Source organism: Epinephelus fuscoguttatus, linkage group LG7 (genome assembly GCF_011397635.1).
Source record: "Epinephelus fuscoguttatus linkage group LG7, E.fuscoguttatus.final_Chr_v1".
In the NCBI taxonomy this organism is placed as follows: Eukaryota; Metazoa; Chordata; class Actinopteri; order Perciformes; family Serranidae; genus Epinephelus; species Epinephelus fuscoguttatus.
In genome coordinates, this window is record NC_064758.1 from 31,543,490 (window position 1) to 31,570,929 (window position 27,440).

Consider the following 27,440-nt stretch of genomic DNA (forward strand, 5'->3'; position numbering starts at 1 on the left):
CTTTTTGTCCAACACACTAATCATTTCCGCCCCCTTCCCTGAACCCAAACCCTCTCCTCCTCCGAATTGTTGAACCCTTTTCCCACTCTCTTATTTGTAGCAACTCACAGTTCGGGAGGTCAGCATGGGAGGGTTGTCATTGATGTCCGTGACAGTGATGATGGCAGTGGCTGTGTTGGAAAGGCCAAAGTTCAGGTTGCCCTCCATGTCTGTGGCCTGCACGATGATGGTATACTGGGACACTTTCTGTAAAAAGGCAGAAACAGAAAAGAAAAACAGAGCGTGCGGTTATTCATCTGCAAAAAGCTGCTCTCTTCCTCCGGTGTACAACAACAGCCGCAGAGTGTTACTCCCAGAGGAGAAGAAAGTCTTGTGTTCTGTTCTATAGTAGCTGTCCATGGTCTTATTTGAAACACAGAATCACAAGGGTGAAGTCTTTCATTCGACTGAGTTGAAACCTCCTCAGTGGAACGTATTCAGACTTCACACCGTCTGAAGGCTGCACTGTGAAGCCTCCCCATGGGTATGTCATCAAAGACGTTGCTTATTCAGTGCCACTGATGGACAGATGTGAAGACAATGATCCAACTGACAGAGATTAATAGACTATCTACAGAGCAATAATACCAGGGAATGATAAATGCCATTTCATCTTTTGAAATGGCACAGTGTCACTTCACTGAAGGCTGAAATATGGTTCTCTTATTTGTATTTTTGTACTTGGGTGCACTCCCTCTCTACACTAGCATCCTCCGTCTCCTCTTCTGTCCCACGGTGCAGTTAATGGGCTGCAGGAAGGATGGAGCCTGGGAGCCGACTGTCTGGGTAATGCGTCTCGTCATTGAGATTCCCAATTACATTCCCAGTGTCTCTCTCACCTGCTAATTACCGAGTAAATATCCCAATTAGGCCAGGACGGCACATCAGAAGGATTAGACAGCTCCTCTCAGTTCCTCTCATCTTGATGCTAGACGATATGCTGAACTCCAACCTTGCATACACACTCTCATTAACACCCGTACAAACACACATAAACCCACACACACACACACACACACACACACCTCTCTTCTCCATATATTGTTCAGAGGCAGTGCTTGCCTGACTGTCCCATCAGCCAGTGTACAGCATGTACACAACACTCTCACTAATTAGACAAGGGAGTAATTATGTAGAGCTCCTCTGAACCTCTCAGCATTGCAACAACACCGCAGCATACCCAGCTTCCTCTGGAGGACTGAGGTCTGTTACTGTCAACAAGCTCTTAAAATTCCACTGCAGACCAGTGGAAACCTTTAGAAGAGAATCAGTGTGGGAGTTTCTAAAGAAGAGGAAGAAAACATTTCAAAAGTGAAGAACAGAGGAGAGGATAAGAGACAGCAGGGGATGCAGCCAAGGCGCAAGGGAGGAGGACTACCAAAAATAGATGCCTGTTTTCTTTTTTTTTTCTTTCTTTCTTTTTTCGTAGCACCAAACACCTCCAACACCCCAGCCCAAGAAGGGAAGGGAGATGCAGAAACTTTCAGAGTTTCAAAGGGCCAAAGTGCTGACTAAAAGTGGACCAGGGAGGCACCACAGTGTGCTGTGTAGCATCTTTATGTGAAGTTTATGTACAATACATAAGCTTTTTTTTCTTCCTGCAGGTGTCATACTTCTTATCTCCTTTATGGGAAAAAAATGCTGCAGGAAAGCAGGAGTGTGTTATTACTGTATTCATAAAATACATGTACAAATGCATGTGTGCAACCACATAATGTAGAGAAATAGATGCATGTGTTTATGTCTGTGCACACGCTCTAGTGCGTTTGTCTTGATGAGGACCAATTGGTTACTCAACTCTGCCCTTATTATCACATGATATCAAATTAGACAGGCAGAGCTGGCAGATTTGTCCCCAAACATGGCTCATCCCAGGTCAAGGGAGGCAATGCTGCTCTGTGGGGTTAACCAATTGTTCCTTTGCCAAGGTAAATGGTAAATGGACTGCACTTACATGGTGCTTTTCTACCTTAAGGGACAAAGCGCTTTACAACTGGATTCCCATTCACTCATTCACACACACCGCTGGTCCAGTGTATTACCCAAGGACACAGCTACTTGCGGACAAGGAGAGGCCAAAGTTCCTGAAGCCAAGGTGACATTTTCATAATAATAATAATAAGATATCTCATTTATAATGACATACTGTAAAACAGAGAAAAGCAGATTATCCTCAGATATTATTCTGTTGATCATCTTATCAACTAATTGTTTCCAAACTACTCGCGGTGAAATGTATTAATCCTTACCGAGATAAGATATCTCAGTGTTGATTGCATATTAATCATAATAATCCCCCCCCCCCCAATCTCTCTCATGGGACCTTATTTCGGAAAAACGTGCAGTAATCAACGGTAAGTGACAAATAATTTTTGTTCCAGTTTGAACTGTGACATGAATTACACGTATGATGTTTGTCAATTTAAAACAGAACTTTGCAAATCAAGAAAGTAGCTGTTTGTCGTAGCAGAGTTATTATAGTTTTGTATTTTCTATTCATTTTAATTTTGTTTTTAATTTCTGTTTTCAATTCAGTTTAGTTTCAGGTAGTTTCCAGAGTGGGTTTCCTCCTTTTAGTTTGGTTTTTCATGTTTAAAAATGTTTAGTTTTAGTTGAGTTTTTATTAGTTTCAGTATTAGTTGTTGTTTTTTCTTTTATAATATGTGGGATATATTTCAGGGGCAAGATTTAAGAAGTCAGAATAGGCGTTACAATACATACTGTGTGAAGAAAACTGAATCACAGTCATGTAGACATCCCACTCTCAATAAACATATGCACCAATGCCTCCACTTGCTTGCTGTATTAACAAATTTCACCAATATAGAGATATTTCCTTTTCATTTATTTTATTTGATCATAGTTAGTTTTGTAAGTACAAAACATTGTTTCAGTTGATTTTTTTTCTTTAGTCTAGTTTCTATTTTTAATTCAGTTAATTAATTTTTTTCATATTTACTTTTAGTTTTTAGTATAGTTTTAGTTAACTATAATAACCTTGTGTTGAAGTACTATTAAGTTTTCCGTAACTGCTCAGTGAAACTACATCTCTCATCCTGCACGATATGCCAACTACACCATAGGTGGCCAGCTGCGTAATTTATGTGAGTTCTACGCAGAAATGTAACTTTATCTAAACATGATGTGTTTTATCCAGAAACTTCTGGTCTTTATATTAGCCTTGAAGTGGGAGTAACAGCAAATCTTGTTGCTAATGTCAGTACATCCCTGTACAAAACACAGAGGCATTGCAGCTTTAGCCAGAGAAAGTTGTAATGTAGCCTACTAACTTGCGTGGTCTTTCTAATTAAGTATTTTCACAGTCTTATACTTCAAAATTATCTTTTAAACTGATAAACATCATACTGTAATTCATGGCACAATTCAAAAGGAATAAAAAAGTACTGAGTACTGCACATATTTGTTTTGAAATAAGCTTCCATGGTGGTCCAGTGGGAGGGGAGGGACTTTCTTTTTTTAAGAATTTTTTTTTTGGCATTTTTTTCCTTTAGTGGAGGAGAGGGGATGACATGCAGCAAAGGGCAGGAGACTCGAGCCTGCGGCTGTTGTGGCAAGGACATAGCCTTTGTGCATTGGGCACCCTCTCTACCAGGTGAGCTAGTGGGTGCCCCGAGGAGGTACTTTGTATGGGGTCTACATTTGGTTCGTGAAAGTACAAAAGCAGCATTTGATCCTCCCTCACTACCACTACTGAAGTGCCTCTGAGCAAGGCACTACACCCAAATCTGCTCCAGTGGAGCTGCTCAATGGTGAACAGATCACATTGAAGTTGTACTTGGGAATCTTCCAGGTGTGAAGTGACGGTGAAAAAAAGAGCTCTCAGTGATACTACCCTGAGTAAATAGAAGTTAAAATAAGTTAAGGGGCTTGAGATGGATTCTGTTTCTATGGGTCTTCACAAGTATAGTAGTACAAACATGTTTTCGTGTGTGTGTATAGTGGGGATTGGAGTTTAATCCCACATTAGGGGTGACTGGCTGGATTAGCAGTATACAAAAAAACCCGAGTAAAAATAAGCAGCAGTTCAGCTAAGACATTTTTACTCCATGTTGTACCTCTCTCTCCCTCCCTCTGGCACCCTCATGTCTCATCCTGCCTCTCTGTCTCCATCACCCTATTTCATTGCCAAATTCACATTCACTTCCTCCCAACTCATTGTAATACCCCGTCTGCCCAGCTCCATTTTTGTTCTATTGCTCCCTTCAGTTTTCTTTTTTTTCCCCTGAATTGCCTGTGTTTTATCGAGTGTAGATGTGATTATATGGGCTTTTGTGTTTGTCTGACAGGTGTCAAGGGCATTCTATCTCAGATATTTCCACTTTATCTTTACCACACAAACACACACACACACACACACACACACACACTGACACACAACACAACGTGAGCAGCCCACTGCAGCGTGATGTGTTGTTAATAGGTCTGTCACCGGTGACAGTTTGGTAGGATGATCCGTCTCGGAGATTTCTTTGCAGAGTTGTCACTGGCACATCCATGTCGCAAGAATAAACACATTTGGATCTTGTCACAACTTTTATAGCTCCATAAACAAGGTGACCGCAGAAGAAGGCAATTTACTGTAAAAAAAATAAAAGATGAGCGTGTGTGTGCGTGTTGACAAATGGCGTGACAACATTTGTAAGTCACATCTCAGAGTGTCATCAGAGTAAACAATGCTGTTAGGAACTATGCTCCACAGACAACAACAAAGGTGAATCATCTGGCCAGCTGTAGTTAATTCAGACTGTGTCGACACTCCTCAAGCATTCACAGATTTCAATGACTTAAAGTATGGTACAATCATTCTTCGTGTTGATTGTTGTGCTTCATTTTGCAATTTGATTTGATTGATAAATGAGTTTTGTCACAGTAAAACCTTAAAGGTGAATTGTGAATGCTTTGGGACAGAGAAGACCAACCTCTCGATCGAGGCCGGGTGCCACGGTCACAATATCTCCAGTCTCGCTGTTGATGGTGAACATGTTGGGGATGGGACTGTGTGGCGTCTGGGACAGGATTCGATAGCGCACCATTCCGTTAGCCGTGGTGTTGTCGTCACCGTCGAACGCTGACACATGCATCACATATGTTCCTGGTGAAGAAAGAACATTTGTCAGCGCACACGTTCAAGCAGCCACATACTAAAAGAGAAAAATGGAAGTGAGTCACCTTCAATTTCCAAGAAAATATGTATGAATAGATTAATTTTAGACTTAAATTGCGTGCATCCACTGCTAACTCACACTGAACTACCTAACATCACACCTCAGCTGAGGAGAACGCCATTAATGTTAACATCTCATACTGTCATGAGACTCCTGAACATGAGTAGATGCACTCTTCCTTCTGCAGAGTGATATGGTTGGAAAGAACAGAGTTCTTACATGAAACTTATTTAAGATGCTGCTGATGCTCATGTTCCGGACTTAAAAGAGGTGTGACATAACACAACAGTGTCAGCTTCTAGTAAGACAGTTCCCCCATTTTACGCAAATGTTAATTCGGCTCTGCTGCTACCTCAAGCTGCCAGCTTAACGGCAGAACAACAATGCCCCCCCAATGCCGTGTTTGTACGTTTTATACAGAACGAAAGGCAAACACTGGCACAACATTACCACCTTGAACAAGCTTTCAAAAAGAAATTAAAAAGATAGTGCCGGGTGACCCACTGACCATTTTATTTATTCACAAAGTAAATAAACTAATTCATGCTGGGATTTTTTTGTATTCAAAGTATCAATAAGGTGCCAAAGTGCATAAGGAAGCATCAAAACAGAGGTTGTTTACCAAAAAAGTTCAGAAAGGATCATCCAGCCCCCCAACAGAGGTCCAGGCTTGTTATTTCTATATCAGTTATTGATGTTTGTTTATTAATTGGCCCCTAGCCTCCTGTCATGTTGTAAAAGCAGCCCCCACACAAAGGAAATTGAACATCCCTGGGCTGTAGTCTCACTTTAATTTTTATGAACATATTCCATTCAATTTTATCTATAAAGCCCAATATCACAAATCACAGAGGGCTTTAAAGCATATGACATCCCTCTGTCCTTGGACTCTCACAGCAGATGAGGAAAAACTCCCCCAAAAAACCTTTAATGGAAAAAAAAAAAGGTAGAAACCTCAGAAAGAGCAACTGAGGAGGGATCTCTCTTCCAGGACGGACAGATGTGCAATAGATGTCGTACAGAACAGATCAACATAATAAATTCGCAGTAATCCATATGACACAATTATACATAAAGAGAGGAAGAGACAGAGAGAGATCAAGAGAGAGATGCAGGGCAGACAGTAATGATAATAGCTACAAAACATGACTGTTACTCCATATAAATGACTCACTTTGTAAAGTTTAATCCTTTTGTGCTACTGTGTTTTTTATTGGATAATTTAAAGCAGTGGTTCCCAACTGGTCCAGCCACAGGGTCCAGATTTCTCCTTAGTCATTAGTTCAAGGTCCGCAGTTTAATACATTCAGCCTCATACTTGCCTTTGGCCATGTCATCAAGCTAGTTTGCCGTCTCTGTCAAATACTTGTCCATTTGTCACTCTACATCAGGAAATAGCACTTCAAAATAAAAGCTCTACGCTGGTCATTTACTGCACTTCAAAAATAAGTGTGTTCTTTGCAAACTTGACTCGTTTTTTGTTTGCAAGTCACACGCGGTCCATTCAGAATGGACCCACGACCCACTTTTGGACCGCAACCCACCAGCTGGGAACGTGCAAAATGCTCTGCACATGATATACTACTCTGCTTACTCAACCACCCTGCAAACAGATAACAATAACTGATACACTATCGGTAATAATCACACTGATATTGGTTCATGTGCACATAAACACGGCCAATGAAACAACTTGGATGTTCCATAACAATTTGATAACACTTGCTATAATTGATCTTTACATATTCATGCCAGCGGCAGAGAAATGTTGCACACCTGTTCAGTGAATAGAATAACTCCAAGCACTGCAGGCCCTGATATGCGCAGATGTAATTGTGATCTGATTTTATGGCCACATAACACATCATATTTTGCATTTACAGGAGACATTTAACATGCTGCACATATATTGTGCTATATTCATTTCTTTTATACTGACCAAAATGGAAGGCTCTTGTACTTAGATTCTGATGACAGAATTGCTAATCACATTACTCTGATACTGATTACTATGCACATGAAAACAAGCTAATAAACTGTCTAGACGTTTGATAAAACCTGCGTACATTGATTGAACTGTTTGAAACCTGTTCTGTAAATAATAATCACGCCGCCTACAAGCACAAGTAGGCACAGACAAAGTATATGCAGACTGAGTTCTGTTGGAGAGAATAAGCCACTATCCTTCCATGAATGCACCACTTGTTTGCTGCCTCCACACACTCATATAACTCTGTGGGATCACTGCCTGTCACCCAATCTCTCCATCTCCCTCTCCCTCTTGCTCTCCCTCTCTCGCAGCCGATTCTAATTGCCAGAGATAGTGATATCATGCCAGTGACAGCCCCTGTCCGAGGATAATTGTAACCGCAGCTCCCATTTCAAACTTCATTACATTTCAAAGCAACATTTGTCAATGACTCGGCCACAGGGAGCACTCTAAAGGCCTCTCAGCGAGACGAGAAAAAAAAAGGCCGACAGGAACAGAGGGAGGGAGAGGAAAAGAGAGAAATAGAGGACAGACTCCATATTTGGTTTGATTCCAAATGGAGTGACTCTCACTTCTCCACCCATCATTTTTTTTTTTTTTATATAGAGATGGGGGGGGGGGATAGAGAGACGGAGATGAAGAATCACAATGTGTCACACATCGCCGGGGTAATTTCATTAAGCTGCACTCTTAGGGGGTTTAATGTGGACCCTTTGTACAGGCGTCCTAAGCTGTGCCTGACAGGATTAGGTCCCCATAATGACTCTTTAATTTGCAAACTAATTCAAGTCTGTAATTGGCCTTCCATTGAAACCACTGGAGCTCTAAACTCTAAAACTCTCCTTTTTTATGATTATTGTTCAGCTGAATGTCATGCATGCCACAGAGACTTGTCTGCTGTGTGGGACCGGGCTGAGGGGGGAGGGGACAGCAGCAGCGAGAGAAAAAAACAGAAGAAACTCAGAAAGAAAAGGAAATGAGAGCCTGGACACCTCTTGAGATCACCTCTGGTGCAATAAACTCTGGCTCATCAGGCTCACACACACACGCATGCACACAGAGAGCTCATCTCTGTGATTCTTCCGCTCTGAGGTTAGACATAAAATGACCCAGTGGTGCTACAGCGTGGTACATTTAATCCTCAATCTCCTCTCCAGCCTGAGCACCCTCTTTGGTTTATGGCCGCTGCTGCAGTCGGCTAAATGAAAAGCCACTGTAGGAGACAGATTCTCCGTCTGTCTGCTAAATCATGGGGAATAGAAAATTCTCTGTTGCGTCAAAGATTCACTGGTTTTGTCACACTTTTAACGACACCACTCTCTCCTGATATACTAGTCGCTCTTCCTCCGTCCACCCATATCCAAACACGTCACCCCTTGTCACATTTCTTTAATCTTTCTTAATGAATGCTTCTCTCCTGCAATAACTCCTGCTTTACACTTTACTTCTTCCTTCATCCATGCTCCATTACCTGGTTTGGAGCCTTCATCCACAGAGCCATTGTAGACCTGGTTTTTGAACTCGGGTCTGTTGTCGTTCATGTCGATGACGAAGATGTACAGATCGATGGGGTTCTCAACCTGGTTCCCATTCATGTCCACGGCGTGGGCTCGCAGCTGGGAGACACAAAAACACAAGAAATGAGGTTAGATTATAACCATTATGGGCGCAGGAAGTAATGAACTGATAAATAATGTATGATGAGTCTGCGATGAGTGCTTGTATTGGTTTTAGGGAGGAAATTATTTAGGGTAAACATTTGGTGGTTGATGGATGAAAAAAATAATTTCTCATGGAATGAACAAAGGTCTATCCATCTAGCAACATTTATTTACATCAAGGATGTAATTTCCACTGAGGGTGGTCATCCCTCCTGCTTTTCAAAATCCTCTTTTTGTTTCTGCCTCGTACAGTTTGCATTTGTCAGACCTGACAGGCAAAGTCTACAGACAGTAATCAGCTTCCTCTGCATGTGTTTTGTGGAAGAGACATCATGAAATGTGTGTTTTCATTAACAGTTGAAAGGTGTGTAATTGTATGACTCTAATGATCTAGAATTATTGCCTCTTGGTTGTTTGCCTCTGCCAACCAGTCAAGTTGTAGTTTACATGCACGTCTGTTAAGACTCATATGTAGCCAAGACAGTTGACGATGCTTCAAATATTGATTTTGCCTCAATGAAGCAACAAATTCTAAAACTGGAATGCTCCAAACATGTTTGCAACCTGACAGCACACAAGATCTTTACAATCAGCATAGCTTCAAAGTGGACACCCAAAATTAGTGTCACCAATTCAGTATCTGACCAATACCCCTTTTCGACAGTCGTGGGCTGGCTTGGCTTGGTTTGTGCTGTCAGCCCAGCACAGACGAGGGTTAGCTGCAGTCGGCGAGATGTCACCGCTACCTGCTTAAGGGCAAGTACTCTGGCTTTACGACTTTCTCCTGAGAAGGTCCATCTCAGGCATTGCTTGGCATGGCTTGGCGCGTCTAAACTGGCAATGGAAACAAAAATCGGTGCAGCATGATGTTACTCGGCACAGCCAACAGTGACAATGGAAAAGGGTATAAATGTCTCCCCCACTGTTGGTGAGTTATGGCATCAGGTAATGGCCAAAAAGAGTGTTTTCGCAGAACATAATGATGTCACAATGAAGCTGACCTAGGACCTTTAGGATATTCATCCTATTACACATTTGTGTAAAATTTTGTCTTAATTAGGAGATAAATTCTCGAGTTATGGCCAAAAACATGTTCTGTGAGGCCACAGTGAACTTGGCCTTTGACCACCAAATTCTAATCAGCCCATTCTTGAGTCTAAGTGGATGTTTGTGACAAATTTGAGGAAATTCCCTTCGGGTGCTCCGGAGATATCAGGATCACCGGAATTGGAAAGATGTGAGGTCACAGTGACCTTTAATCATCAAATTCTAATCAGTTCATCAATGAGTCCAAGTGGACGTTTGTGCCAGATTTGAAGAAGCTCCCTCAAGGAGTTCAGGAGAATGAGATCGATAGACAATCTGAAAACATAATGCCCCTAGTTGGGGCTGTCCCCAGTGTGGCTGCTTAAAAACACTGCAGCTGAGTATCAGTGAAGTTGTCAGTGTTCCTGAAACAAATATTGATTTGGTGAGTAAAACTTTTATTTCAGATGACTTTAGTTCAGTTTAAAGTCTTTGCATGCTTTATTCATTATGTTTAATTTTAATTACTGTATCTGTGGCTAGTGGCTAGAGATTTAAATACGCAAACATCTTTTAATAGTTGTTGGCATGTTAAATATCAATTCTTTATATCACTCCTGGGATAGACGCCCTCATCCTCTCAGCATATTCCCAACTGTCTCTGCTCACAGGAGTGGACAAAAGAAAGGGAGAAGCAACATAAATAAAACACCAACAAACTGAAAGTTTTCTTATACTTCAAGATGACTACTTCTACAGAACCTCTAAAGCCAAACAGAAAAACACCTCTGCACTGTTTTCTGAATTTGTCATCTAACTGTGCTCATGAATACACGGGCTGATAAAAATCTGCATTATTGAATTATACAGTACAGCAGTTTAAAAAAGATTCCCTAAGCCTACACAACAATACGTGGTAGGGTCAGCAGTAAAATTCTGGATATTTTTCTTGCAGAGACATAGCCTTTGCGATCATGCACTTTCTCCAGACTTCTTATCTTTTTTACACTTAGTCCCTGGAAGTTTTTATCTCAGCAGAAACCAAAACAAGAAACATCTTATTTTATTGGAAGCTGGCTCCGTTGTAAAGGCAAGGTGTCTGTTTCAGGATCACTGTGTTGGATCCCAGGCCAATATTCTGTCTGGTTTTGTTTGAAAGAGAGTTCTGAAATCTCTTCACTTCCCTCTGACTCCACAAACACAGTCAGCCCATCTCAAATTCAACTCAGCTGTGCTCAGATCAATGGAATCACCAACTAGGATTTCTCACAAAGTTTGGACATGGAGTTATTACTGGAATCAATACACGCTGTAAAATGTGCCTTGACTGCTTTCTCTCTTATGAAGTGAAGAAAAAAAAAAGAGCTGAATGAATGAAAATGAGAGTGGAGAAAATAGCTGAAATTATCAGGGAAATATTGAGTTTAAATAAATACTTGACGTTGGTTTTTTCGCTCCATACGTGAAGGTCAAACTAACAGAATGAAAAAGCATTTCAAAATGAACTCCTTGGTTCTCTCTAAAGCTGTTTTGATTCACTTCACCTTACCTGGGAATGTTTATATCCCTGAACATGACTTATTCAGTGATATTCCTGTCAGCTGAAAGCACCGGGGATGTTTAGTTTATATCATACAAGGAGGGGAAAAAGCAGAATTCTGATACTATCTACATCCTGCTCCTAACAGCATAGGCGGGTAAATATTTATTCAGGTAAAATGTCAGCAATCAATTTCAGGAGAAGGACCCTCCACCTATTTGATGTTATGGATATTCATCTAAAGGAAAGGTAAAGGAAGATGAAAGGTAAAGTGACAGAATTGGAAGTGGCTGAAGGAAAAATGAAAACATGTAAGGAACAGATAAAGAAGAAAGATGAAAAACTGTAACATGAGCACTTTTTTTTCTCCATCCTGTATGGAAAATGGTTCTCTTTACATCTGAGCATGTCTGATGGAAAAACAGCTACCTGGCCACTGCAAGAACACGAGAGCCAGATAAGTAAAATAGCCTCAAGGCTTGTTGTGGCAAGAAATAGAATAAATTGCCCTCTCCATAGGCCCCTTCTCCTCAGAGAGGTGAAGATCCCCTCCACTGCCGCCCATCCTCTCCTCTCCACCGTCTGCTCCCACGTCTGCACCTCCACCAAAATTGCGTCTTCGGGTCCCCCCGAGGTTAATTTGACTTTACTTTTTCCACTGCATTGTCTGATCTGTCCTGCACCCAATATCCGCGCGCTGCCATCGCATCTCCCATCTCGCTGTGCTGTAACAGGCTAGGAGCCAGGCCCCTTATCTCTACCCACCCTCATCCCTCCATCCCGCATGCACCCACACCCTAATTCAATAACAGCGAGAGTCAGAGATTACCGCCATGTTTAAAGAAGGCAAAATGTAATTCTGGGTCCACATTAAAGTTATTATCTTGAAAGGCAGGGAGAGAAAACAGACCATACCAGGCAGCGCTCGGCATTTGGCAAAGAGGCAGCATCCTGATAAAGATAACAGCAGACCCAGAAGCTGCAAGGTTTTTTTCCCCTCATAAGAATGCATCTTGTTGCATGGCTGGGTTTGAATTTCAGACTGCTCATTCTTTTGAAATAAAAAGAAGTAGACCGTAACTTTGTTCCGTCCTTGCATGAAATATGAAGTAAACAAAAGAAGGAGCACAAAGTCAAATTCTAACTTTGTGTGTGTGTTGCAGTTTTGCAGGATGACACTGCTCACTAAACAAAATCTTGAGATTGCGGACGTTCATGTTTGATACAATCCTGTTTAATTGCCTCCCTGATGCTCTCACAGCAACTAGTGTGAGAGGCCTTTAATCGAAGTTCAACACCTTTCTTCATTTGTTTGCATGTACATCTTTACCTTGTCTCATCTGGTTTCTCCCTGCCATTTGTATTCCACACCAACAAACACTTTTCCTCTACAACAAACACGGAGTTTAACTTAAGCAGCCTTTAGCGAGCTTCCGCCATTCTTAACAAATCACCTCATTGATTGGACTTTCTCCCAGGTATAAATCTGCTCGGCCCCCACTGAAAGGTTGGGCTTGCCAGCTCACCAGGACTGTAAGTCAAGACGAGGTTCCCATATGAATACAAGGATAGTGGCAGCTACAGAGTCTGAAAAAACTAGAGACAGAAACTTAAAGTGATGAACCCAGTGTGGTTGCTCAATACATCAAAGCCTCGGGGGCTCTCCTTCCAAAAGACTAGCGGAAAGACTAGCTTAGTCAGCAATACGACAAGTTAGGACTTTCCTAAACTTTAAATGCACTTTGTCCAACTGTTTGATATTTCCATGCCTTGACCAGCATGCAAAACACAAAGGTGAGACAAGAGGTGCTGTTGGAAGTTTCATTTAAATGAGGTAGCGCCGGGACAGGTGTCGTGTCTAATTTGGTTTTGGAACAGCACAGCATGGATGAAACGAAGATGGTCATGCATGCTGCACTGGGCCGAGGATGGTTTTACATGACTGTTTATGTACCAGCTGAACAAACAATATACAGTGTGTGTCAGCTTTGGAGGTTTCATTTTGAACTTAGGAAAGAGACAGGCCAGTTGTTCAGTTTCCATGCTCTTCCAGCTCTCCAGCTAGTCCTCTACTGCTGGCTGCAACAGTGCAGGAGGTCTTTATCAGCGGCACATTAATAGCCTCCTGAGACCCTGAGGAAAAAATGTTTAAATATTTCAATTTCTTTAAGTTATTTGATGTAATTAAATGGGATGTTAGAAACATATTACAAAGCTTTGTTCCTCAAAAATGTGGACATCTGGTCAATGTTTTCCACAAAAAGAACATTACAGTGAAGTATAATTATATTACATGATTGAATTAACTTAAAAAATGTAATATAAAAGGTACTGTGTATGCTTTCACCTGGTTATACGTGTGTGTGTGTGTGTGTGTGTGTGTGTGACAACAAGGCCTTAGTAAAGCCTTGTTTCCACCGAGCAGTATGGTTCAGTTCAGTACACTTTTTTTCCTGTTTCCACTGTGAAAAGTTGTGGATGGTACTACAGAACTGTTCTGTACCGTCCCCATGTTTGGTCCCCCCTCCGTTGGGGTACCTAGCACACAGATCTGGTACTAAAAGGCGGAGCTGTGAACACTGCAGTCTGTTGATTGGTCAATAACAGATGGTCACTCTGCTCAGGGCTGAGTTGTGGCTGGTTTTGAGGCTCATGTAGCCAATGTTTATACTGTGGAGAGTTTTATTAGTAAACTGTTACTATAAAATGAAAGGATGTTTTGCTGCCTCTCGCAGCAGCTGAAGTCGGAGAAAAAATAATTTAATTCACTGGATCGACTGCTGGGGACTTTTAAGGTGGAACATTAACTTGTAATGTTACTCAATGCATGAGTTGATGATATGAATCAATCAACACACCTTAAATATCACTGTGACAACTTCGACCATTACTGTGGAGCATCGTTCCTGTGGGCTACGGCAACACTAAACCCCTGAGCTTGCCTGAGAAGGACTAAATGCCCAAACCCACTATTCTTAAATATCCAACGGAGAGAGACTCTCACTGCAGCCTGTTTGATTTTGTTCTGACAATGTCAGCATGCACCCTGTTCTATGGATGATAAACAAAGTGCAGACTTCCCTCTGTGTTACTGATAATGAGGAAATACAGTGAGTGCTGGACGGAGCAGTGAGTGACAACAACCCCGCCCACATTTAAGAGTTCTGTTTGTGGTGGAAACACTAGGGTCTAGGTACCATGTCTGAAGGGTTACTGTTGGTTCCAAAGGTACCATACCAAAAGTGTTTGATGGAAAAAGGGCTTAAGTCACTGAAATAGTGACAGCACATAACTCATTAAATCTCAACTTGTCATTGTTTATTTATGGATGGAAAAAAATAGATGTTAATCAGTAATATTTTGAGGGCCTAAAAGGCAGAATTTTAAACTCTGGACAGTGCCAGGCTAGCTGTTTCCCCCTGGTTCCAGTCTTTAAGCTAAGCTTAACTAGCAGCTGCTGGGTGTAGCTTCATATTTAGCGCACAAACATGAGAGTGGTATCTTGTCATTTTAATCTTGGAAAGAAAGCAAAGTTCCCTAAGTAAGAATGACATTGATCTTTTCTTGTCATTTTCAGAAAGAAGGCAAATACGAGTATATGCCAAAATGTTGTGTTCACATCTTGCCACTCGCTGAGCCAATTTCTTCCTCTCTATTTGCCACTGTTACTGGCACAGCAGTTTAAAACTTGGAGCTTAATGATTAATTAACACATTCTCTGACTTATACTTCACTTGATCCAGATGCTCTGCACATAAAGCTGCTGCATCTATGTGAGTGAAAAGGTGCTAATTGGTAATTCTATCATTCATTCCATAACCAGTGTACGCTAAACATCTAATTGTTCCTCACCGTGATCAGAGTACAAGAACACACACACACACACACAGACACACACACACACACACACAACTCTTCAAGGAAATGTTTCTACTTGCCGTCTTACAGTGTGCTCATGTTTAATGTAACAATGTAATGCAATATTGTTATGTAAAGTTTATAGGATGGATTTAATTAAATAATTTCTAAAGCTGATTTGTTTTTTCATAATGTGGTATGGAAAGAATAAATCAAATGTAAAACAACTGTCTGTTATCTTATGCATATTGGAAGTTATGGAAAGTAAATACTGCAAGATACAACACATGAACCAGAACAGAGGCAAATCAATGTCAGCTCGGCGCCTGCAAGTCGTCACTTGAGTCCTCAGATATCTTGCAGACTAAATATCTGGACCTGACGGGAACTTTGTGGGTGAACTACAGCCAATGAGAGTGTTGACTGAGGACAGAGCCAAGTGGCACTGCGGAGCTTTCTATGGTGTGTGTGTTTGAGGGAAAGTGACAGAGGGGAAGAGAAGATGGAAGGCGGACGCAATGTTTCTGTCAGTTATTAGCCTAGTGCCTAACTCAGAATGTTTGTCACTTGATGACCTTGATATTTTCTACTCAGCAACCCCTGACCCCTGGTTGGGAGTCATCATACTAAATGTGGATTCCTCCCAGTGAAAGATCTCGTAGTGTGTGACCCCTGTCACTAGTCTATCAAGTAGTGTGAAAACCGTAGTAACTCTGAGACTCCCAATTACAAGTTGGTAAGTTGTGAAGTGTGAACAGTACAATCAGTCTGACGACTCTGACGGTCATGTGGTGTGAACTTAGCTCTACATTGATGCTGTATAAAGACGTATGTGTTAAATGTAAGGTTAATGAGTCATGTTCGCACTTTGTTTTAAGTTTTAATTACTTTTTAATCACCCTCCATTTGCAATACCTGCACTGTTAACCACCTCACACTGTGTCCATTAGCAGATACTTCATTATAGTGACAGTAATTTACAGTAGTTCTGGTGCCTGGACTGTTACTTCTGTGTTTTTAGTCAGGTGTTTCTCTATTCCTGTATATAGGAGTGTTTTTGTATGTATCTGTCTCTCTATCTAAAGGGTTAACTGGCAGTATAATGATGTTTGTGGGGTTTATTTCAAAGGTCAGAACTGTTCTGTGTGTGTGTGTGTGTGTGTGTGTGTGTGTGTGTGTGTGTGTGTGAAAAGAGAAAGAAAAACACACTCACATGGTAAGAGGAGCGATGTTCTCGATCAAGAGGTTTGGTGACGAACATCTTTCCAAGCACCGGGTCGATATTGAACACCTCATTGGGTGGCTGATCTGCTCCCACCCCAGTGATGCTGTATCGGATGGAGATGTCCTTATCCTGATCTGAACGAATCTGCATCACAACAAACAAAGAACAAAAGTCAATCGGTCAATCAAGTGTTTACTGAAGTCCCATAACGAGACTTTACTCCCCTCTTGCACTGAATAAACTCAAACACACAGTCACCACAGCCAACATAAACCTATTGGTACAATATGTACTGCAGGATGTTTATTATTCAAGGACCAGTTTGTGATATACGGCCTTGGAGTTTAATAATTACGTCCTTACACAACCTCAGAAATCTGATATTGCATATTACTCACTGGAAACATGCACAGGCACACAAACACACACACACGCGGGGCACGTACCCTCGCACACACACACATATTCATCACAGTGTGGCATTTCTAGCCACCACATACTCAAGGATTCCATTAGTGCTGCCGCAGGGAGCGCTATGCATTCTGTTTGGCAGAATTGGACTGCTTCAAAAGAGAAATTTAAATTCAATATTTCGGTGGGAGGAAGAAATGAAATCAACCTATATTTACTGTTAACTGACAGTCAGGTAGAGATTTTATTAAGATTTGCTGGAGCCAAGCTGGGAATACAGACAGGTTGTGAACAAAAGTGTCAATTAGGTAGGAAAGTGGGGTCGTAATTGTTGTGTAATTAGGGAAGCAACTACAGGCAACATGACAATAAACAAATTTTGAGGAGGCAAAAATGGGCCAGAAGAAAATAACAGTCTGAAATCCAGGGGTGCACACCAGAAGAGAATTATTCAGTGACTGTGGGAGATGGGAAGCAGAATGTTCTTTAAGAAATAGGCCTGTTTACGTTGTTTCAGCTTTCCTCTTCCAGATCGACAACTAATAGGTGCATTAAGTGCACTGCTAGGCCTGTGATTTGGACTGAAGTGCTGTGTAATTGGGACTCATTTGGAGGAATTTTTCAATTTGGTGCCCAAATAGAGTCCAAACCTCTGAGCATCCCATCTCTGTCCATTAACTACATGACAACCCGTGAACATCAGCCGGTTTATCAAAATGACTCAATCATACACTTACTCCAGTATGCCGGCACATACTGTACACACACACACACACACACACACACACACACACACACACACACACACAGAGGAATGGGCCAACCTTTTTCTTCTAATCAATGACTATTTCAGTGGAGAGCCTAAGTGCACCAAAAGAGTACGGCTGTCCAAAGTTGTCTCCATCTTTCACCACTTGAGGAACCAATTTAGCCACACTTTTGACACACTAGGAATCCTGCCCTGCTGAGAAAATAGCTGGAGCAACTAACGAGGACAAGGAACGGACTTACAGTATTAGACAGGTGTCATCCTGACTCATCCTACCGGTGGAATAAAAACCTGTCACCATCACGACACCTTCTATTATCACCATTTCCCTTCTCCTCCTCTTCATCAGCCCCGGCATTATCGTCAACTCTCCATTAGAAAGATCCGGTCGAGGTGTCTTTCTAATCAAACAAATGTGATCAGTTATAGACACCTTCCCTGTAAGAATGCAAGAGGAGCTGTCACAACATCCCACTAATGCTATTTGTGCATGTCTGTATGTGTGTTTTCTTTGGGGAATAGGGGGAGGAGAACGTCAGAATGCTCTGCACATATCTCAGCGAATTACTGCTGACAGCTATGATAATTAACGAGCTGCAGGCATCGACTGCAATTACTTCAAAGAAACTCTACCCGTTAAACACCAACAAACTAACAAATACCCAGCTAGCAGCTCAGTTGAACTCTCAAAGTGCCGCCATTACCCTCGTCTATAGGCAAAGCAAAGAGGCTGCAGCACACTGACTCCATCTACCTTTCCTGTCGCATTAGAAAATACAAGCAATTATTACACATCCCGCTGCCAACCTGTCTCCCCCTCTCATTCATCCCCCTCTTCTCCTCCCCTCTCCTTGTCTCTCCTTTCCTCTGCCCTCCCCTCTCCTTTCCAATTCCTCCTCTCTCATCTCCACTCCTCCCCTTTCCTCACATCTCTCCCCTCCGCTGTTCTCGCTCATCACTTTCTCTCTCTCTCTCTCTTTCTTCGCTTCAGGTCTCTGTGGGGACAGAAGCCATGCATGAAAAATGAAATTACTTCAATCCGTTGGCCTTGGCAGTGGCGTATAAATCCTCACCAGTTAGGAAGTGATAGCTCTCCATAATTCCATTTGGGTTTTCCCCGCCCCCCTGATTTCCCACCCGTTTCCAAGTTGTCCTGCTTGGGGGTTTGGGGTGGGGTGGGGGGGATTCGGCTGCATGTTTCCACAGTCATTGAAGCCAATTAGCTCTCCCTCCCACAACGTTCCCATAAACACCTTTAAAACTGTTGAGGGACAGCGCCAGCATCCTTATCCTCATCTGTTTATATTCATATTTGTGTGTGGTTACATGTGCACACATATGCACATTTGCTTGCTCTGTCTGGCTCATAAATCATGATTAATATTTTATGTAGTGAATCATATGCATATATGCACAGCTATGGATTAAAAGAGCTCTACACAACATCCAGAGCATTAACACAGTAGCAAACAACTATTTGCTATGTAAAGACATAGTGGAGTAACAGCGTCCTGAGCAGAAAATGAGGTCACTCTACCTCTGCGTGTGTCGTAAACCATGCTTCTCTACTCGTTTTTATGGTCCAGCTATGCATATATGGTTCACCTGGATGGGCACGGTTATACAGGACGCAGCAGTGAACGACTCAGTGAGCTCCATGAGCGTCTCAGCCAGTGTAATATGATAACATGTGTGCAGCTTTTTGAGTATGCAGAACAAAAATCCTCAATTATTTTGGTTTGACACAAATGAGAAGTTGTACTGAGTGGCAAACGATGGTTTAGTTATTTACAAAGCTTGGGAAATTAGGCAAACCACACTGAATAATATGATCATACAATATGAGGTCAGTTTATGTAATGCATATCAAATAGTAGTGCAGTGGTAGCTGATGTACTACCAGGTAGATGGGTAGGTTTCTGAAGATGAGTGGATATACTCTCCTTTATTTTCCAATGCCTTTTTGGCTGATAGGTTGGTATACTATAAACAACCAGTAAAAGATGTTGGTATACCCTGTTTACCTGTGTGTAATCTCTATTACAAAGGCATACAGAATACAATATTCATGTTTTCCTATAATTTGTTCATTTGATCTCACACCTACGCACATGGGAACTGATAGTCGATTTTGTAAGCTCATTTGGGCTGAACACCTGTTGATGCAAGATATTACATTGATATCCAAACACTGACCCCCTATCTGAGTAGATTTTCTTTGTTGGACATAATTGAGTCCATCTAAATGTCAGCTACTATTTAGTTGTGCATATTTTCTAAGTTAACATTATGATGGTCAATTTGAGAATTTATCTGAAAGTCATTTGAAAATCTGCAGGGAAGTCTAATTGTTGTTGGAGCCATACCAGCAGCACAAGGTGAAAAAAACAGGCTGTCTACAGGTATCAGATAGTTAAATTTAATGCCTTTTAAGACCTTTTTAAGACACTTAGTGCCCAAATTTAGGACATATTTTTGGACAAATCATGTTTCTCTTATTTAAGCACTGTAGGTAAGCACTGCAGGCAAGAAGTATACATGTGGTCTTGTGCAGAGGTAAGTGCTGTGAAGGAATATGGTTATTAGAGTGAGTTAAGTTGATCAACATTTTGCCAACAAGTAAGTTTGAGGTAAAATGACAGTATTATAGTTTTTAAAGACTACATTACATTACAAAAGTGTACTTTTGATAGAAAGGGTTCACTCATTCTCACAAAAAGAAATTAAAAAATGGATTTATGAAATAAGGTAAAATGTTTGTAGTAGTTAAAACCTCACAAATTTGAATATAAGACTATTTAATGACTCTTAAGGCCTTATGGTTGTAACATTGAATTTAAGACATTAAGACTTTTAAGGACCTGTAGACACCCTGAAAAATGTAAGTGTGTCTTAGTAAATACACAGAAAAACAAAAAAAAATCAACCCTGTTCGAAGTTATAGTTAGGCACGAGGGGTTGAGGCAAAGATTAGGTTAAAAAACAACCAAGTCCTGGTTTTGCTAGCTTACCCAAACCGTGACAAGACTACCCAATGTGAACCAACAAGCAGTGCTGGACTCTTTACTCTAAAAATGTAATATATTACTCAACTCATTACTCTTCAAAAGTAATAATTTACTTATCTCTCCCTGCCAACGGTAATTTGTAACACTACTCCTTATATTATTTTTCTATTACACCCAAGAAAATTGGTGAGTTGGTATCTCCCCTAAATTAAGATGTGTGCCTCTGTGTGAATATCAGGATAGGGGTGGCTAAGGCTAGATATGATATTTTTTAACCAAGTCTTCCGTTGCTTGTATTTTCCATTTCTTCCACCACATAACCAGCCACAAGCTTAATTTCTTCTTTGTTGCTGCGGCTGTCCACAAGTAAAATCCAGTTTTGGTTGTTTAGCCTGTGTAGTGCTACAGCTGGGCTTACCTTTGGTGTGTGTATTTCCTGGAGTCTTACGCTGCTGTGCTGTCGGTCGTGGTGGGTAAAAGCTTTGAAGATGTGTTTTTCGCAGTGGAGAGAGTTTTAGTCCAACTACCTTGAGCATCAGTGTTCTTGTCATCTTTCCACTCGACAAAATCAAGGTAATGAAAATATTTTCAGCTGCCAAGGTAACTGTTCCGATCTTCAAAAGTAGCTTGCTGCTTTGAAACGTACATGCCCAGCTCGATGATTACGAAAATGAGTCGGCTGATGTGATTGTTGTATTTCAAGTCAGTAGTGAGGTGATAACAAAAGTAACGTTTTAACGAGTTGTTTTGTTTTGGGGTAACTGTAATTTTATCACTGGAATTTTAAATATAATTAGTTACACCACTCGTTACTGGAAAAAGTAATATTATTACTGTAACTCGTTACTGCCCAACACTGCTGACTAGAACGTGTATCGGGCACACAACACTCTGTGTGAAGCAGGAGGTAAGGCACTGTCCTCCGGTAAAATACCAATGTTTTAGGCAATCCTGTGTGTGTATTCCACTTGCTAGCTATTTGCTTGTTACCACTGGTATTGGGAAGGCAGTGTCACAAAGCGTAACACCAAACCCTCTGGGTCTCCTCCAGTAACACCAATAGTTCTGTCACTGCACACACCATTAGCTGCTAGCCACTGGCTAAGCCACCTCCATGTTGAGAGCCGTGTGCAGACAACTTCTGAATCATAGATACACACTTAATATCATACAGAGCTCCTTTAACAGACCCAATAATGGTCGTTAGCTAGCTGTTGTTGCGTGTTATCAGTCTCCTCCTTTCATCACAGCACATTGTGACAGGCAGGATGTTGTTTCAATAGTTAGCAGCTCTCGCTATCATTCTGCCATTTTCGCTTCAGAGAGGGAGGGAATGTGTTGAAAAAGCTCAGCATGAGATGAGCACGGAGAGCTTCTCATAACCGCATAAGTACTTTTTATTTGCCTTAATGAAAAGAGGGAAACTCTCGGTCTCTCTTGCCACACTGCTATCTTGCACCTCACACAATAACACGCAGTAACACTCACATAAAATGTCTCCATTGGGTAATAAATAACAAAAGAATTCATTTGCAAGAGTGCCAATAATAATAATAAAAAAAATGTTTTTCAGTTTTCTCTTTTTTGTGCTTTTTTTCGTTCCTTCTAATTTTTCCTCTGTTGTCTCGATTGTGTGTGTGTGTGTGTGTGTGTGTGTGTGTGTGTGTGTGTGTATCGGGGGGGAGAGAGTGGAGGAGAAATGCTTCGCTAAGAGAGATTGATAGTGAGAGTGAGGGAGAGAGGCAGAGAGAGAGTCATGACTGTATCATCCAGCATCAGAAACCAGACACTGTCTAAATGACCTATTTGTCGACGGATCAAAGCAATTCCCTTCATTACTGACAACTTGTCTGCTTCTTAAGGAGATCTTATCAGTGAGCTTAGCTCCCTTCTGCCAGGCAAAACTGAATCAAATGAGAAATTATCATGGCACCGGGTCTTCGGGGAAAACAGAGAAGAGGAGATGAAGAGAGGGGAATGAATAACACAGAGGCGCCATTCTACCACCGCGCTTACTGGGTTGCAGAGGAATTAATTCTCACTTAAAAATGCATGTTAACTAACATTTTTAAAATGTATCAAACTACTACTACTTAGATATGAGACTTCACCGCCTGTTGTAGATGCAAACGACTGCATAAATTAATAACAGAATGATGTATATATTCAAATGAAATAAATCCAAATTGCATGTATTGGTTAGGTGATCTACACTGCATGCTGAGAGGGTAACATTAGCATGAGATATGTGCAATGATTTAAGCAGAAGTAGAGAGTAGAAGAAAGCTTGTAATATTTAATCACATAAGGGGAGGTAGAAAAATATTAGAAAGACCTTCGACAATGAGGCTATTCAATTAAATACCAGCACAAACTACAGCTTCAAAAATGAAACTGAATCATCGTTCTAATTGAGTCAAATAAATAACACAAAGAAGTATCGCCCACCTCTGCAGGTCCCCTCAGCTTTATAGCAAGTTTAAGGTCAATGTTTTGGTTTTTAAGATGCAACTTTACTGTTTTGGTTCACTCTCACAACTGTACTAGTGTTGCTTTGAAAGCGGAGTCAATATTGGGCTTGGAGACACTCCAAACTAATACTAATGTGGCTTTGTACCCGCTGTAAATAAGCATGGCCTCTTTGAAAGATCCAGTGTGCAGGATTTAGTGGCATCTATTGGCAGAAACTGTATATAATATTCATTAATATGTTTTTTATAGTGTATAATCATCCGAAAATTGTTCTGTTTTCATTACCTTAGAACAAGTTGTTTATATCTACAACCACACAGTCTGCCATGTTGCACTGCTCTGTTTCTACAGTAGCCAAGAATGGACAAACCAAAGACTTCCTCTAGATAGAGCAATTCGCATTCGTAGTTACCAGCCCCTCTGCAACCAGCATTGTCCCAAAAAAAAAAAAAAAAAAATTAACATTAAAGTGCTTTATTCAGTGCTTGGAACAAACACTGATTTGCAACTTAACTGCTTTATTCAAAGTTTTTACCCATTTAAATCACCAGGGGTCTCATTCATAAATGTTGCGTATGCACAAAACGAGGCCTGAAAGAGGCATACGCCACTTTACACGTAAAAGTTGAGATCTAGAAAAACAGACTTGATGAGAGCAACTTTGACCCATGTTCATGAACATTTTGTAGACGGGAAATAGGTGACGCAAATGGTGACGTGGAAGCCTCATTGTAGAAAATGTCAAATATTTTTGGCACACGTCATTTTTGGCTTTTGTCCGTACGTACATTTTTATTATGGATCCTATGCACTGTTTTTTAAATAACACCCGTGGTCCTTTTGTTTTGGAGAGGAAGAGAGCTCTGCGGATAATTCGGCTCCAAGTAAAAATCTTCTGAATGTCTGTATTAGAAAAAAGGTGAGCGCACATTAGCAGGTGCTGAGCCAGCCAGTGGCCTGACTGAGACGAGCCAAACAGCGTTGGATAAACACCGATTTGTGACATGAAACTGCTTTATTCAGGGTTTTTACTGGTTTCAATCACCTGGGCAGTTTGTTTTGGAGAGGAAGAGACCTCTGTGGATTATTCAGCTCCCGGTAAACACCTCCTGAACAATGAACACTAAAACAATCTTCATCAGGAGAAGTTTTAGCTGGTAGCCATCTGTAATCCTCACCACTAAATGCCGCAAAATCCCCCTTAATCCTATGTACTGCTCCTTTAAAGGTACAGTGTGAAGGATTTAATGGCATCTGTTGGCAGAAATTGTGTATAATATTCATTTGATTTCATTAGTTTATAATCAATTGAAAATAAGAATCACTGTGTTTCTGTTAACCTTACAATCAACAGTTAATATTTGAATGCACAGCAGCTCGTCTCCCATGGAGGCCGCCATTTTGTTTCTACAGTAGGCCACAATGGACAAATCAAACACCGGTTCTAGATTGGGCCATTTGTGTTTTCATGTTGGCCATTGTAATTCTCCTACATGCTTGGCACAAGGGAGAAGTTTCAGTTTGGCCACTTTACCACTAGATGCCATCAACATCCTACAGACTGGACCTTTATGGCATGATTTATTTATTTCCTCTTGCTTATATTTTCTCATTTTTGTGGAGTAAATAACAAAAGCATCCATTACAAATCTAAAACCTTATGTCTACCTGCTCTGCCCCTAACATAACTTGAGAACGGCTCTACTCCAGTTATCCTGGCTTGGCTTAGCTGGCTCTATTTTTTTAAGATGTTTCAAGTTCAGACACAGGCAGTGATGGGCCCCTCTGCTTTGTGTGATACCAGAGCCTTCCTGAGCATATTACCATTGCATTTGTTTGCCTTTCAGCCCACGCAACTCTCACCATGGCAGATTAGGAGAGAAGGCGCTATATGTAAACAAAGGGGAGGAACATGGAGAGGCTTAGGGCTCCAGTATACTCAATTCGAAATAGAATTTGCTGTTTTCACAGACACTGTTCATGCGAGTACACTCATGGTGTTTGCAGGTCTGTCCTACTCACCAGCGGATGGAGGCGCTGTGAAAGTGATGATACCGGCAGAAGAAGATTAAAACAGAGGAAGATTTAGAACAAGCCCTGGTTGTGTTTTCACAGGAGGGAGATGGTGTGTTTGTTCCCAAAACCGAGCGAAGAGATAGAATGCAGAGATTTTTGTACTAATGATGGATGAGCGGGCGAATGTGTGCCTGCCAGATTGATGATCTCATCAAACGAGTGACCCATCCATCCATCCATCCATCCATCCATCCATCCATCATATCATTGACAAAACAGTAGTCATGAAACAGTTTGCTCGGAGTCAAAATCAATATAATAAGGAAAGTATTTCAAACACTATGTATTGGTGTATTCTGTATTTTTGTATGGACCACAATCCAAGCGTGATAATTGCTTTACTCAATTCTAATGCAAAATTTAACAATTTAAAATGCTCAATTTTATCAACATTTCTTAATCTGCAGGCTCCCTGACAGATGGCTCCCTACAGCCAAAATATATGAAGTATCCGAATCAGAATCCAGTTTACTGCCAAATAGGTTTCCACATACAAGGAATTTGCTTTGGTGTAACGGTGCATAACATAAACACAGTGAGAGAAAATAAAATTAAAAATTCGAGCAATTAGTGCAAAAATCAAAACACATAGAATAGAATGAAGTTATAATTAAAATATGAAGAAATAGACTGTACCAGTAAACCCAGAATTCCGTTAGCACTTTTAGCACTTCGGGTTCTCTCGTCTAAAAGTCAATACGTTTTTTGAATGGGATTTTGGTAAAATGCCTCAAATAAGGTCTGTGGTTAACAAAAGCTTAAGTGAGTTTCAGGTTTTGTTCTACGACATAAAACACGTCAGTAAATACCCTACTTGTGAATTTTGAAGCTTTTACATGTCGTAAAAAAGGCGGTTGCTAACAAGATGCTCAATACGACCACAAACCCTGTCGGGGACATTAAACGTCATCACCCCTGAACAGAAGAGAGTGCTGGCAGTCTGCCATTACAGCTTCTTATTTAGCTTAAACAGTCCGATTTCCCCATTATACAATGTTTTTAAAATAAAGTGGCCGAAATCAGTTGAAAGCTTAGTGGCGGTGACGTCAAGAGTCATGCGACTGTGGAGTAGCCATGTAGTCTGTTAAAGCCTAACGTTAGCTTTTTACTTCTGGCGATCGCATTTAAGCTTCAAATGCGGTATGAAAGGTGTTCATATGTGAAGATTATCTCGCTGAACAAAACCTGTAAGTATCATAAACTTGAGTTAGCCACAGAGCTTATTTTCTGACATAATCCAAAACACAATGCAAAAAAAATGACATTCACTTTCTCTTCCAGGAACCAGCGTGATGCTAAACTTCCGGGTTTTGATGTCAGCCCTGGCACACTCTATACTGTTGAAGTAAAAGAGCTGTGCAGTTTTCGGAGGTGGCTGTTAGTAGGAAGAAATGTGCAACGCTGTCCCAGCAATGTGCAGATGTTCCCAGTATAAAGTATAAAGAAAAAGTATAATCTAGTACATAATATAATTGATCTTGTCCTGTACTTGGAAGCTTTTGAAGTACAGGTATGATTAAAGATAATCTGCAGTTTAACATGTACAGAGAACTGCAATTACCATATGCATTGCTGTAATGTTCTTGGGCCGTTGTGGGTGAAAAGCAATTACCATAGAAATTATACAACTGTCTTGGTACTTCAGATCCCTGTATATTCAGGAAGTTGGTTCAGAGGTTGTGTTTTTCTTCAAGACATAAAGGAAAAAAAGAGAAAGTGTTGATGTTTGGAGCGATGACCTCCGCTAAGCTTTCTCCTACGCTGAGCTGGGTCAGTCGGAGCAGATTCACTCTGGATTGTCGTCATATTCAGTTAAACTAAAGTCCAGATGCAGTGGATTAGTTTCTGATATTCTCTCTGCTTTGGATACAATATAAAAACATGCATTGATTTGTTAATAGAAAACAGCCTTAGTGTTCGTGACAGTTTTATTTTTCCTCAATCCATTTTACTGAAGCACATGACATAAGACAGCACATACATCAGACGGGGCTGACAGTGGTTTAAACATGGCAACAGGCTGACCGCATGTTAGTATTTTTGCCAGACAACGGCGCAAACATAAACCACAGCGAGGCTCATCTAAGAAAATACTGTGGGACCGACAGATTTCCTGAAATCTGTCTGCATTTGGTTATAAAAAACCCTTCAATTTCAAACACATTAAAAGAAATGTGTC

At 41.0% G+C, this 27,440-nt stretch overlaps 1 protein-coding gene across 1 annotated transcript in view; it reads right to left on the minus strand.

Moving 5' to 3' along the window:
- LOC125892300 (cadherin-4-like) overlaps positions 1-27,440 on the minus strand; it is a 337,795-nt gene that overhangs the window by 47,620 nt on the left and 262,735 nt on the right. The window contains exons 8-11 of the mRNA XM_049582236.1: positions 16,514-16,669; positions 8,687-8,831; positions 4,980-5,152; positions 109-246 (exon numbers count right to left, since the gene is read on the minus strand). Of these exons, the coding sequence (XP_049438193.1) occupies positions 109-246; positions 4,980-5,152; positions 8,687-8,831; positions 16,514-16,669 (612 nt within the window). The remainder of the gene's footprint in view (positions 1-108; positions 247-4,979; positions 5,153-8,686; positions 8,832-16,513; positions 16,670-27,440) is intronic.